Source organism: Scardinius erythrophthalmus (assembly GCF_964197995.2).
Source record: "Scardinius erythrophthalmus genome assembly, chromosome: 10".
Lineage (NCBI taxonomy): Eukaryota > Metazoa > Chordata > Actinopteri > Cypriniformes > Leuciscidae > Scardinius > Scardinius erythrophthalmus.
Window position 1 is genome coordinate 6,390,208 of NC_138230.1, and position 15,939 is coordinate 6,406,146.

The 15,939-nt window shown below is 37.5% G+C and overlaps 1 protein-coding gene across 1 annotated transcript in view; it reads left to right on the forward strand.

Moving 5' to 3' along the window:
* Nucleotides 1-1,497: 1,497 nt before the first annotated feature.
* LOC308696836 (H-2 class I histocompatibility antigen, alpha chain-like) overlaps nt 1,498-15,939 on the forward strand; it is a gene marked incomplete at both ends in the record, with an annotated part of 44,723 nt that continues 30,281 nt past the window's right edge. Inside the window, 4 exons of the mRNA XM_081375740.1 lie at nt 1,498-1,501; nt 1,730-1,813; nt 9,075-9,311; nt 9,387-9,653. Coding sequence (XP_081231866.1) covers nt 1,498-1,501; nt 1,730-1,813; nt 9,075-9,311; nt 9,387-9,653 — 592 coding nt within the window. The remainder of the gene's footprint in view (nt 1,502-1,729; nt 1,814-9,074; nt 9,312-9,386; nt 9,654-15,939) is intronic.

Consider the following 15,939-nt stretch of genomic DNA (forward strand, 5'->3'; position numbering starts at 1 on the left):
TTCGTTACTGCGTACGCTGACATCGTCCAGTGTTTTCAGACGTTTAGCCTATATCAGACGAGGGTAAGTGCAAATTCATGAAACCTTTTTAAATAGAGTATTTACCAAAACATAAGATTTGGTGTTGATTTAAATTGAGTGTGTTTATGTTGTAAAATAAGTCTAGCTATCTTAGTTAGTCTAACTTAGTTAGGTACGTTAACTGCTAACTGATGTTACTTAACTTAGCATCTGCAACTGTAACTACACACATTTCTAAGTTAGTCATTAGTTAAATATTCACTTTTATTAATTAATTAACTGTTAATTAATTAGCTAGTGTGCTTGAGTTGTTAACGTATTCTCCTTTGACAAATTAGTAGACACTTTCTTCTCAACTGTCCTCAGAGGCTTCAGAAACAGCACTGAAGGAAGCTGACTTTTGATTGATGTGAGGCAGACAAGGCCGAAAAGGTTTTAGCTATGTACTTAAAAATATATCATATTTGTTAAAGTGAAGTGTATCACTCCATTTGTTTGTTTTAATGTTATAGTAATTGTAGAAATCTACCATGTACTTAGTTTTATTATGATGTAATGTACTGTGCAAGTTATATGATTGTTTTCAGGCCAGTTGGTAAATGCTGCCATTCTTCTCAAATACTGCTGCTCTTCAAAGAACAGAGTCATTCATCAGGTAACACACACAAAAATAGTTTTTGTTTGAATACCATTTAGTTTCCCAAGTTATCTTGTATTTTATTTAGTTAATGAAACGGCAAGAAAGCACTTTGACTTGCTTTATTTCCATTCTTGTTGCTGTCCAACTAACAAAATTGCTTTGTATTGTTACATTTTTATTATTATATCACTCTAACCTGTTATTTACAATTATGAGCACAGATTAATTAAATTACACTAAAAAATTGTCTAGCAGTTTTTATTCATGGTCAGATTCAATCCATCATGGATGGATTTGAGCACATAGACGATTCACTGATTTTTTTACTTCCTTGTGTTCAAGCTTCAGTCAAGTTGATTAAAAGCTGCTTGTTCACCAACCGGACCAAACAGGATTTTTTCTTTTACCTCAGTTTCATCTCAGTTGCAGAGCTCTACCAGATATAGGTAAGTCTTCACCACAATCTTTGAATTAAAAAAAAAGTTACTGTCAAATTGAATCGTTATGGGTGATATAAATAGCAAGTAATACGTCTGTGGTTTGAAATGTCACGGTTTTCATTATTACTATTCAGTGTTTGGATTTTGCCTCGCGCCATTTCAATGCGCTTTTGTTCATGTTTTAAGAAATCTTGATAATAGGGTGAATTATTCACAATGTTGTCACAAATTTAAAGGGGTCATATAATGCCATTTTTGCACAAGCTAATATGAGTCTTTTTTTTCTTTCTTTTTTACCTCAGTCACTTCAATTCAACTCAGTTGCAGAGCGCCAGATATACGTAAGTTTTGACCACAATCTTTGAATTACAAAAGTAAATGTCATATTGAATCGATATGGGTGATGTACAATTAATACGTCTGTGGTTTGAATGTTTTCATTATTTCTATTCGTAGTTTGGATCTTGCGCCATGTCATCACGCTTATGTTCATGTTTTAAGAAATCTTGATAATAGGGTGAATTAGTCATGATATTGTCACAAATTTAAGATTATTGAGTGTATTTCAAATCAGAGTGTTTTGCACATAGAAGATTCGCTCATTGTATTTCCTCGTGTTGACTCACAGGTTCTGTCAAGTTGACTAAAAGCTTGTTCACCAACCGGATTTATTACCTCAGGCACTACATAAGTTGCAGAGCACCAGATACAGGTGAGTTTTCACTGCAATCTTTGGCAATCATTAAAATTAACTATCAATTTGAATTGATGTGTGTAAAATAAGTAACTTATTATATCTGTACTTTTAAATGTTACTGTTTTTATTGATATTGGAAATGGTTGTGGCGCTCTCGTGAACTCATTTTGAGGCCCACACAGAAGAAAAAGAATAGTTGAAAAAAGTATTTTTTTCTTTTCTTTTTTTTACGAAGTATTCTCGTTGCTTGATAAACTTAAGGTTGAGCCACTGTAGTCACTTGGACTGTTGTAACAATGTTTTTACATTTTTTTCTGGGATGGCAGATATCGATTACCCAGCAGTCTATGAAGGAGTGAGCCAGCTCTCAGATTTCATCAAAAAATATCTTAATTTGTGTTCCGAAGATGAACGAAAGTCTTAAAGGGTTGGAACAACACCTTTAATGCTTTTCATAGTTTCTTTTTGAAAGGAATGTTGTGAACAGGATGTTTCATGTGTTGGTATGTTGTGGGAGTGGCATTTTAGAGTGTTTAGTTTAATTGATGAATTTGTTGAAGCTTGAGAGCATAAATAATTGGTAACTTAGTTGATATTAAAATGGCATTTAAGCCAATTCATAGGTCTTTAATGTGTTAAACAATGTTTAAACGGTATCTTTTGGAACAAAGGATGTTTCTATATTGAATGCTGTGGGTTGATCTTGTTTAATGTAACAGATTAATCCACAAGACATGCATTGAGACAGGTGTAAAACACCTTTTCACAAGGTTGTTTTCTGCAATTTCATTGCAGTTCATTGCAAAAAAAAATTGAATTGTATATAACACCTGATGTACTTGTTACATCATAAGAAGAATGGCATCTACGCTAATGTTAGTCTTTTTGTTTATTCCAAGGTTTACTGAAGTCAGCCGGATCCGGGCCGTATCCAGATCAGGTGGTGGACCTGCGCCTGGACACGTCCACAACGCATCCCTGAAGTGCCAGCCTCATCAGCCCTGTGAAGGCCTCATCGACACTACAGCCATCAGCACTGATCCTCAACAAACTCGTCTCCATACCGGCGTGATTCCGACTTCCAGTCAGATGAAACTGGATAATATTCTAAGTTCTGATCCAATCTGACTTCTGACCTGTAATGCTGCCTGAATCATAATCATACACTGTTCGTTCTTTGCCCCGAGGAGAACTGAGTGACTAAGCCTGGGTTCTCCCAAGGTTTTTTTTCTCCATTCTGTCACCTGATGGAGTTTTGGTTCCTTGCCACTGTTGCCTTGGCTTTTGGCTTGCTTAGTTAGGGACATTTAATATTCAACAATATTATTGATTTGCCTTACTTAAGGTGAAAGATGACGCAATTTTCTCCTAGAAACAAACTTTGTTGTATTATTTTCATGTTATCACTGTGCTGCTTTGATACAATCTGTATTGTAAAAAGTGCTATATAAATAAAGGTGACTTAACTAATTAACTTATTGTAAATTGTATCAGTGATCGTCAATTTTACATATTTTTTTAAATCAAATGTATTTTACAAATTAATGTTCTAGTAGTAATTCATTATTTGGTACTGCTGCAGTTTTTAAAACACCACTTTAGTTGGCTGAACTTATTGGGTGTAGTTTAGAAAACTAATCTTTAGTTGACTGAACTTATTGGGTGTAGTTTAGAAAACTTAATTTTAGTTGACTGAACTTATTGTGTGTAGTTTAGAAAACTAATCTTTAGTTTGCTGAACTTATTGGATGTAGTTTAGAAAACTTAGCTTTAGTTGACTGAACTTAAATTCGAAGTTTACTTAACTAAATTAAATCAGTTCATTGTACTTTATAACTTGTCAGGTAAACTTATCCAAATTTGTCAGGTACACTTTTATAAATAAGTTAGTAAAACTCAAAAAAATCCATGCAAAAAGATAACAAAAAATAATGAGTTAAGTCAACAAAAGATTTTTTTACAGTGCTTGCTGCAGTTTCTCTAACGGCCACTGGTGTCAGTAACGGTTAGAAATTTCAGAACTTACACAATGCTCCTTTAATAAGTAGTCTTTTAACTGGTCACTTATAAGCCCTTCTAAAACCTTGGCTAAAGCAGATAGCTTAGATATTGGCCTATAATTATTTGGGTTTGATTGGTCACCACCCTTTAATAAAGGAGTGACATGTGCTGACTTCAAAACACTTGGTATTAATCCGTTTTCAATAGTCAAGTTGAAAATGTGTGTCAAGGGTTCTGCAAGATATTCAGCAGCAATATTTAAAAAGTATGGGTCCAACCCATCAGGACCAGCAGATTTCTTAGTATTTAACCCTATTAGAGCATCATACATCTCCTTCGTTCCGATACAAACAAGATCAAAATCGATAGGTACATTTTCCCTAGACAAAGAGAAATCCTCTTTTCTCCTCTGATGTTTTCTTGAATGGTCAAACAACAACCCAGAGGATATAAAGTGCTGATTCAGGGAATCTAGCATACTTTTCTTGTCTGTAATAATTTTATCGTTTAACTTCAATATATTTGGCATGACAGTATCCCTAGCGTCAGAAGACAGTGATTTTATAACTTTCCAAAATTTTTAGGGATTAGCTGAGCTATCACATAATTCATTTACATAAAAATCTGATTTTGCTTTACGTATTTGAGAGACACATTTGTTTCTCAGGTGCCTAAAATTTTGCCAGTCTGAGCTATTTTTGGATTTCTTTGCCATTGACCAAGCAAGATCACGTTCATGTATTAAATCAGACAATTTCTCTGAAAACCACGGATTATCACGGCCTTTGATCTTATATTTCCTAAAAGGTGCATGCTTGTTTATAATGTTCAAAAATAGACTTGAACTTAAAATACTTCAACGCTATTTCGGGATCTGGTATCAAATTCACTCTGGTCCAGTCACAAAGATTAAGATCAATAAAAAAAGGCTTGTTTACAGAATGACTTCAGATTTCTCTTAATTATAGTACGCGGTTTACATTTAGATATCCTGGCATCTCTCACACCGGCAATAACGCAGTGATCACTCATATCATTTGCAAAAACAGCAGTAGCTTTGTATTTCTTCGCCACATTTGTTAAAAACAAATCAAGAAGCGTAGACTTGTCAGGATTTTTAGGATTTGGCCTAGTAGGTGAGTCTATAATTTGGGTCAGATTCGCTGAGTCACAAACACTTTTAATTTGGTCAGATGCAGATGTTAGCCAATCCCAATTTAAGTCTCCCATTAAAGCCAATTCTGTATATTTTATAGATGACAAACAGTCAGACAATGAGGACAATGTTTCCTTTGGCGCAGAAGGAGGTCTATAGCATCCCGCAACTGTCAAAACAATTCTGCGATAACTCAATTTTTAACACTAGCAATTCAAATTGTCTAGGCACAGACTTGGATAGTTGTACTGTTGCCTGCAAACTATTTTTTACATAGATCACCACTCCTCCACCTTTAGCACACCGATCAGTACGAAATAAATTATACCCCTCCATATAAATATAACTATCAGGAGTGGATCTACCCAGCCAAGTCTCAGATAGTACCATTATATCAACATTTGTCGATTTGGCCCAAATTCTGACCATATCAATTTTTGGTAATAGACTTCTTACATTTATGTGCACAAAACCAATACCTGACCTCTTTAAAAAATCAGCAGGAGTTTGCAGTGATACCATATCTGCCACAGGACCTGGGTTAGGTTGCACATTTCCTGACATCAGAAACATAAGTGTAATGATACATTTCAACATACAGTGCTTTCTGCAATTTTTTGAGCAATCTTTAGAGTCCCCACTCATTGTGATTTTGGGCCAAGAGTTTTTTTGATGGAATAAAACAGTCATTTAAAAGGAGAAGGCTTAAAAGATGTTTCAAGTCTCCATGTTGTGAAAACAGGATCATGTCATACATCCAGCTCACCTGACTGCCGACTAGATCCTGTGCATAGCCAGTAATCATTGATCGTGATAACATATAAAGTGCATTTAAAGAAACGTTATAGTTACTCACTGGGACCTCCCGGTGCACTTCATACTCTTAGATTTTTGGCAGACAGAGCAAAAACAGCAAGGCAAAAATCATTATCGCCATGATAGAATTTGCACACCACAGAGCAGGGTAACCGGGGTATAGTTTGAAGAAACAGAGCAGGGTATTCGGAGTATAGCTGTAAGGATCCAGGGTTATAGTTGATAGCTAGTGAAGACCCAGGCTGCAGCTGGTAGCTGATGGAATGGAGGCCAGGCTGTAGATAAAACCAGGTTTTAGCTGGCAAAGATCCAGGCTGTAGCTGAAGCAGGAGGCCGGGCTGTAATTAATGTAGACCCAGGCTGTAACTGGTACAGTCAGAGTGATACAGGTTTACACCAAAAATGATGAACACAGAGATCCAGGCAAACGCTTAACTCAGCAGCAGATGGATTGTAGTTTTGACAACTGTTTTGACACAGCACATGAAATGGTTATCCTGTTAAAAATTGTTCATATGGTTTACCTCACAACTTTTCAATTGGGTTGCACCAAACGTTGTTTAAGGCAAAAAATAGTTTGAGAAGATGTTAAAATCCATTAAAAAACAGATTAAAACTAGTTAAAATAAACAAACACTAAACAGGACAAAGGATGAGCTGCCATCTTGGAAAAGATGCTTGGAAAAGTGTGAAATACCAATCACACTGAAACATTTAAAATGATACCAAACATGAGAGGGAATAAATCATATATTCACAAGACACATCATATGTGATATATAGACATTCTCAGTGAACTTTCAGTGACTTGAATCAGGGGGAAAGGAAGGGAGGAGGGAGAGGGGGAAGCACAGATAAGGAACGAGATTAGTTTGGACAAGGCGATACGCTTAATTTCTCATACAATAGTGTCAGTACAGTCAGATCAATAATTTTAAGAATAACAAGTGTCCCCAACTAAGCAAGCCAGAGGTGACAGTGGCAAGAACCCAAACTACATCAGGTGACAGAATAAAAAAAACAAAAACAGGCTCAGTCAGGGAGCCAGTTCTCCTCTGGCCAAACAACGAAGATGGTGCTTCACAAGTCAGATTGTATATTGATTTAATTCAGAGCATTTCATTAAGCTCCTTCTGCTTCAAGATTGGAAAAGATTATACGATTATATTATATTCCTGTATTCTGAATTTGAAGCTGTAGACAAGTAGTCACAAATGTGTAAAATGCGATATATTAGATGCTTGAGAGAGAGAAAGGTGGGGGAGGGGGAGGGTGCAAAGGAGTCGTTTTATTGGTTGGTGCCTGGCCAATGAAATGGGGCTTTTGTACGCGATGATTCATGACACCCGTGGAAATGTTCATGAAATGTTAATGTGGCTTAATAATGCACTAGGACAGTGATGTTAAAGGTGCTCTAAGCGATGTCACACGTTTTTTAGGCCAAAACATTTTTTGTCACATACAGCAAACATCTCCTCACTATCCGCTAGCTGCCTGTTCTCTGAACACACTGTAAAAAAACGCGGTCTCTGCAGACAGCCCAGGCTAAACAAACTGCAACAAAACAAACTGGGCTAACCCGCACCACGAAACATAACAAACTGTTCCAGCCAATAACCGACAAGAAGGATTTGGGGGTGGGGTTTGGGGGGTTAGTGCATGGATGAGGAGGAGGGGTCTTGCTAGCCTCTGTTTTGTTTGACAATACTTTAAACGTCAACAAGAAGTGACGTCACCCAACATCACTTAGAGCACCTGTAAAAGACCAAACTCAGTAAACACTATACTAATAAAGAATACTATGTACAGGAAAATAGATGAGCCGAGAATATGACAAAAGAAAGGAGCTGGACATATATATTTTTAATACTATGAAAGTCACAACGGTTTGGCGAGCAAAACTCCAAAGTTAGAGAATTAGTCCCGCCATCTCCTTATTTTTGGAACGTCATGCTTTAAGACTTTAAGAAATATAGAAAAAACATCAATGCAATTACTTGAGCTGGTAAATATTTACTCCTTTTCTTTTTCTGTTCTTTAGAGCTTTAGGCAATGACACTTTCTTGATTTTGTACTTCTGAGTGTCTTTAGTCTATTTATTTCACAAAGCCTTCAAGCTGCTTTATAAGTTGTTTATCACACATGTACCATTTATTCATTTGATTTTATTCATCTTTCCTAAATTTACCATATTCATATTGCCCTCCACAATCTTTCTGTACCTTTGCACTGGTTAGCTATAGGGCTTTTCACACTGCGCATAACCCCGGGTTATCGCTGCTCTAAACAAATTGCGGTGCCAAACTTGTACAGTGTGAAATGATGCAGTGTTAGAATATTATATATATAGCAACTGACAACCAATTCATGCACTTTGGGCAGTCACGGAAAAACAGCGCGGTGTATATAAACTGCCAGTATATCGTTTCTGCCAGAGGTGTAAAGTCCAGGGGTCAGAAAGTAAAAGTCTTGCCATATGTTTAATCCACCCTTGAACTCAGCCAGCTGATTCACTGATTAGTTCAAACTAAATTTCTCCTGGCTGAAAAACTGTGCTAATTAGCAAATCCAGGTGACTGGAACAAAATACTGAGGAGGACTTTTACTTTCTGAACCTAGACTTGCTTATGATAGGAAAAATATCCAACGGCGAAGAAAAACGCGACAATTGGAGTGAAGAAGAGATAATTTCATTCTTACCTTTTATATTTCGAAAAGTTCAGTTTGAAAAAACTTGATATTACAGGCTAGAGCCTTTATGTAAACAGGTCACATGCTGTGTTTGTCAAGTAACACTGACATCACCAATATACAAATAAAGACTTTAACCCGGGGTTCAGGAATGTGCAGTGTGAAACGTCAGCTGAATACCCAGGATTAACTGTTAACCCTGAGTATAGTATGAACGTGAATACAGATAACCCAGGATTCAGTTTACCCGGGGTTTAGAATGACCCTGGGTTAACTGTTACAAGTGTGAAAAGACCTAATGTGTCCCAGACCTTGATATTTATATTCGACACAGAAGTTGCGCTAGTCTTTTCTTGCCTATTGTGATGTATATCTGAGTGAAATGGCTTCACAAACAAGAACAAATGTGGGCGGGGCTTGATTTTGTCTGTGGGGAATTGATTGGATGGTTGTGGTTTGCTATTGGTGGATTTCATGTGAGTGACAGGTTACCCTGCCCTTGTGTCCCTGTTGATTACATGGTGACTTTAAAACATCTGATCACTAGTGTAATGTATTCGTTGACCGGAAAAAGTGTTTTTATGAGTTGTTTGTGTTTCATATGTTCCTCAGAGAAACACTTCCTGCACTACAAGTTTACAGTCCTGACCAAATCAGACTCATTCCCAGAGTTCAGTGCTGTGTGTGTTTATGATGACAGACGGATCAAACACTTCAGTAATGAAGAACGAGACTGGATACTGACTGAAGAAGACTGGACAAATACACCTGAGGAACCAGCTGACCCTATAGACTGGTTCCTACATCAGATCAGGACTCTATCAAACTGCACAGACTCACAGTGTCCTGGTGAGTTTAATGCTTATTATCAGACATTATATTTATTGTAAGTGTCTAATTAGTGATGTTGTTCTGTGATTGTAGAGCTCCGTACATTTCAGAGAATAATTGGCTGTGAACTGGAGAAACTTCCTGATGGATCAGTGAATCTGACTGTCTTTGATGAATATAGATTTGATGGAGAAGATCTTATATCCTTTAATTATGACACTGTGAAGTGGATTGATAAAAACCCCAAAGCCAAAAGAACCAAAGTGGAATGGGATCGTCACACAGAACGAAACCAATTCATCAAACATTTCCTCAAGAACTGCACTGACTGGATCTCCACATATAACCACACAAATAAGAGTAAGTTGTGATCAGATCAGTTAAATTAACCTGTCTCTGTGTGTGAGTGTGATGTAAGTTCAGCAGGTTGTCATTTAGTAAAAAATAAATACTGATGAGTTAATGTAAAACTGTTGAGGACACATTCAGAAATGTTGAAAATCATCCGTACCGTCCCGGGGTGAAGCCTTCACTCTCCGTGAGGAATCCCGTTGCTTGAAATCATGTCAGCAGTTCAGGAGACTGGGGATCTGTTGGAGAAATGTATGTTCTAAACCATGGACATGTTGTCGTTGCGAATCAATACATGCCTTTAGAAAAACCCTCAGGGCTAAGGACACCGCTTTCAGTTTTATTTTATTTTTTCAGGTTTATGTGCCACTTGCTTTGTGAATGTGAGGTCTGGACCTCGGTAATTTTTCTGTGTAGGCTATATACTGAAGGTTGTGAAATAATTGCCGAATATTAACTCTAATGTGGTGCGGGCGGCAATGATTTGCACGTCGCCACTGATGGGTCCTTTCCGACGAGAACCAGTGTGAAGATCGACAGAAATCATAGAGGATCTTATGACTGTCTGGTCACTCACAGCACAGAACCAGTATTCACAGCAGTCTGACAGAACCAGTATCAGTAAACTGGGGTAAAATTGAACATAAATTCTGTCTTGAGTGAATATGTGAAGATCAGCCTTCATACAGTAACACTGCTTCTGCAAGAATAACTGATGAAACTTAAAGGTCCCGTTCTACGTGATCCCATGTTTCAAACTTTAGTTAGTGTGTAATGTTGTTGTTAGAGTATAAATAATATCTGTAAAATTATAAAGCTCAAAGTTCAATGCCAAGCGAGATATTTTATTTAACAGAAGTTGACTACATAAAACGGCTCGATTGGACTACACCCCTCTACTTCCTTCATTAGTGACATCACCAGAACCGTGTTTAGACTAACCTCCGCCCACAGGAATGCTCCCTCAACTCTACTGGCTACTTGCGCACTTCTTATAACTTAGGCTACTGTGTTTACTCAGCTCTTACCGTGATTTTCTGAAGTAAAACTGACGCTTCATCTTTTGTGTGATGTACAATAAACTTTATTAAACTCATCAGTACATGTTTGATCATCATTCGGACCTGGTCCGAAACAGCAGACTTGTAGGCTGTTAATAAATAATGGATACATACAAGCAGATGACAATACGTTATAATAACCGTAATTAAACTACTAAACCATACCTGTTTCATCTCTATACAGCACTCTGACTCTGTAGGCATTATTGTCCGACTCGAAATGAATGCCGTTACTGAGAGTTTCTGATATTATCATCATTCCATGAGATGAATTTGTCCTGACAGACTGAGCGTGAGCTCATGAAGCTCCGCCCCCTGGGTCGTCCAGCAGCAGCTCATTTGCATTTAAAGGGCACACACTGAAACAGCTCGTTTTTCTGAGCCCCAAAAAATGTCAATTTAAACATGCTGTAAAAAATGATCTGTTGGGTATTTTGAGCTCAAACTTCACATACACACTCTGGGGACATCAGAGACTTATTTTACATCTTATGAAAAGGGGCATACAACGGGACCTTTAATACTTAGGGCCCTATCTTGCACCCAGCGCAATTGACTTTGTACACCGACGCATGTTTCATTCCTATTTTGCACCCGCGCAAAGCGCGCTTTTCCCTCCACAGAAGCACGTCGCTAAACTAGGGAATGAACTTGCGCTCTCTGGGCGGTTCAGCGCAAAAAAGGAGGCGTGTTTTGGCGCAAACGTTCCCTGGTGCTATTTTACTGTTCCATAAAACAATTGCGCCACTGGCCAGAAAAAACCTAGTCTAAAGTCAGTGGCGCGTTGCGCGTTGTTCATTATGCTATTTTAAGGGCGCATGCTTGACCATAATGTATAGAGTGCACAAACGCTCATACACTGTGATTCTCTAATCTACACAGAAGCAGCAGTTTTCATTTTTGCAAATCATATTATTACAAACGATAGATAGATAGATAGATAGATAGATAGATAGATAGATAGATAGATAGATAGATAGATAGATAGATAGATAGATAATTTATTATAAATATAATAATTTATTATAAAAGCATACATCTAGCTTACACATTTACCCACATTATTATATGCCTGTTTAGCCGAAGCTAATTTGGGTGTGTTTCTCCCATCCCCAATGTCACTTCTCTCTCTTTTACGGCCGTGACGAGAGCGTTGCTCTCCTCGGCTGTGAACCGCTCCTGGCGCGCGCCTGGCAAATCCGCCGTTTTAATAGCAATACGCCAAGGAAAAAGTGCGTCTGCTCTTAAAGGGAATGTGAGATGATGCTCTGATTGGTTTATTTCACGTTACGCCCAAACCACACCTATGAATAATGAAGCTACTTCAGACCAACCCCTTTTAGATTTGCGCCAGGCGCAAGAGTCATTTATCCCGCCGGGAAAATAGCAACAGCGCCAAGACCCGCCCACAAAGTTACTTGCGCTTTGCGCTTTGACACTTGCGTTTCAGATCGTTAAAATAGGGCCCTTAAAGTCACTCAGTATGTAGAAAGAGACCATGATGACACTGATGTTGCTAGTCACACACAATTACAGTTAAAGTGCCTCCACTCAGTTCAACAGTTAAAAAACATTTATACGTTTTTTTTGTTTGTTTTTTGCAGTTGGAAATTGTGCTGACTGTGAAACAGAATCTCAATGGCGTTTAATAGCAGTATCAGCAGCAGTTGCTGCAGTTCTAGTTTTCACTGTGAATGGTTACCGCATCTACCTAAGTAATGCTCAAATGGTGAGTTTTAATTATACTTTATGCAACACTGTTTTTTGTTTTTCAATATCCTTGTTTTAAAGAGATTTCAAAATGTATAATGTTTGGGAGTATACAGTATACTGTATGACAGTAGAAATATGAGCTAGTGCAGATTTTGATATTAGACAAGTTTGTTATTTGAAATTTATTTGTATTTTATTTGATGGATACAAATTATAAGGTAGGATCCAAAACAAATGAGAATTGCTTGATATGTGTTTGTACTTTAATTTGTTTTTAATTTAATCTACTGTATTTTTTCTAGGTAAGATGAACAGATATATTGATAAAAGTGGAACGAAGATACAACAAACCCTCATCCATCACATCAGACCTCAATAGTCCAGTGTTTTCATCAAGAGTTCATCAATGGATTAACAGACTGGACTGTGATGAACAGAACTTATGGACTGATTTTAACAGCTAAACAGTTAAACTTGAATTCCTGTAAATTTACAGCAGCAAGGTTTTTTTTACATCACTGATGAATATGCGCATCAGTATAGGCCTACATTAAAGGAGTCATAATGTTGTGTTACCTTGGATACCCAAATGCTCTATTATAGTATTTTAGGCACTTCTAAAAAAGAAAAGTGGAAAAAAAATCAACACAGAGCCCCTCAGACCCTTATTTCTAAAGGCATTATTGTCTCGCGAGATCTGATGCGATGTTTTGGCTGTCGTGGACGGTCATTATAATAATGCAAATGAGGGGCGCGTTGATTGGTTGCAGGAATGTATTTTACTACTTCCAAGCGGTACAAAAACATAGACAAAATACTGCAATAGCTCAATAAATGTGACGGTACTTATTGTTAGTGAAATTGTAATCACAACCAAAGAAAAAAGAAAAAATACACCATTGCCATATACATTCTTACAGAAGCCCCACTAACTGAAAGCTATTTTCAAACTGCATGTTTTGCATGAGTTTGGCTAATAATGTTTAGTGGTATATTGTTTTCATACTTGCATTTAAACAGTTTTAGCCACTGAGCATGGACTCCTGTACCGTCACTACTGTAGCTGCTAGTGTAAAACAAAGTCGAAAGATGTGGCTAGCATTCGTAGAGTCCATTCCCCGTGTTTACCTCGAAGGTAACGTTACATACAATAGCCGCATTAGCTGTTAGCTGCTATTTGTTAACCACAGTAGAGCAATAAAAACACAGTCTTACCTTTTCAATTTCTGGCAAGTCCCTGATGGTTGGGATGGCACCTTTTCCCAAACGGAGCTTCGAGGCCAAGTTCGCCTGATACTGCCCCAAATTTGTAAAAGATTCCGGTGTAAAATGTTTAGCACACACACCTAACGATACGCCACTTGAAAGAGTTGTTGGGACAGCGTCATTAAAAATGAATTTCCTCCACTGTTCCCTGATAGTTTCGTCCGTTTTTGGTAGATAAAACACATTTGCATGTTGTTTGTGGCAGTCACCCACAGAGCATCTCAGCGCACTCGATTTCTCCATCTTTCTCGAGTCAACTAAACTGAATCTGAGGGGGAGAGGGGCGGGCTTCCCGCGGCATAGGTTTGCGGTGTCCATATTTGGTATATCCTCCCCCGTCTTGACGTCAAGAAGGGGAAGAAATCAAAATCTCGTTTTTTCGTGCGCGTGCACGTGGCCTATTTTACAAACCCCGAGGTAAACAAACGCTTCACTTTTAAATATCGGCTTCCCGGCCAGTGTATAATCATTATGCAATCATAACATACATTGATTCTCGTGGAAAAGTGAAATTTCTACATTATGACTCCTTTAAGTAAATGCGCCAATTCCTCCACATAAAAAGAAAAGGAAAAGAAAATTAGGGCAATGTGTGATGCTGTTCAATCGATTTGGCATGTGGAAATACGGATTAAATTGTAAAATATGGTTAAACCTGCAAAAAAGTACGCTAGTACTCTGCCATTATAATGAACAAATCTGTTTACACTGCTGTTTAATTCTGGCGTGCGGTGTGGATAGTGTTGGGAATTATTTGAATTTTGAAAGATATTATGAACCTACAAATACACTTCCAGATACATACACGCACACACAGAGGCCCAAAGCGCAGAGGACGGAAAGGACAGAAGAATGCCAATATATGGGAAACAATGTTGACATCAGAAACCCCCTTAACTGAGACAATAGAAGGTTGATGACACATTATTTAGTTCCTCTGGAAAACCCCCAAGAAATTGCATATGTAGCCCAGTTCCATATATATATGACTGCTTTTTTGATTGTTGGTGGTTGCATTTTGAAGTCGTGTGCATCCCTTGGGAGAAAGCAGCTCTCTTCTAGTTCAGTTTATTAACTCAGATTATTTTTGCTTATATTGCTCTGTATTATCTTAACTTGAAAAACTTGGATGAGAACAAGTTATTTTTTACATCTATTGCTTGAACTGCTTACGAGGTAAATAAGTGTAATTCTCCACTCACAGGACTGCCCTGTTGAGATTGGTTGGATAAGCTGAAGTATTATAACCTGTAACCTTTTGATGATTTGCTACAAATATTAATCATTGTGTAACCAGTATTTTTTTAATCTTTTTTTCAAATAAATTTTTATTTCATAAAGACAAACACTGTTAAGTTTTACTTCAGCTTTCAAAGACAGTTCTATAAGTACAGACAGAGCATTATAGTATATCTTGCAAGACCAAGGACAACGAAGGATCCAGGGAAGATTCAGCATGGATTTGATCAATGTGCCTGTGATTGTTATTGTTTACTAGACTGTAGGGACACACCTAGATTTACTGGTATAAATTAAACAAGCTAGTGAGGATTTAACCATATTCTGACCTGACAGCAAAATACCTAGCTACTTTGATACTAGGGGTTCTTCAGGAAATTAGATAAATTCCCTGATCTCACCACAAAAGATCCGTTGATTATAATGTGAATGGTTTTGTTTAGTTTGGTGTAAACTAGGTGTATGTGATTAAAATGTCTTTAAAGGCAGGAACATTTCAATTCAATTCACATTTATTTGTATAGCGCTTTTCACAATACAAATTGTTTCAAAGTAGCTTTAAAGTAGCTAATTATGTATTGATTTAAACAGTGTATTAATTTAAGGCAGAAGCAATGAGCTCATTGAAGTAATGAATACATGTTTGTTAAATATATATATATATATATATATATATATATATATATATATATAGGCTACTGTATAAAACTTTGCTTGCACTGACGTCACTGCACTATAGGCTGAGAGGTGCCTCGCGTGATCTGTCTACTAATCTTCAGCTTTCTCCAATGGTAAGAGATTCAGAGTCAGACCCTCTCGATCTTCCTAATAAAACAATCTCTGAATCGGTTTCTCACTGTCCTGGTCGGGTCTCCTCTAGAGAAAGACAAAACTGTCGCTCCATTTCTATAAGGGCACGTTGACTTCAGAGGGAAAAACAGAATTCAGTTAGAAAGACAGCAGAACACTGATGGACAGTAACAGTAAAAGGTTCGTGTTTCTGTTTCTGTTCGTTG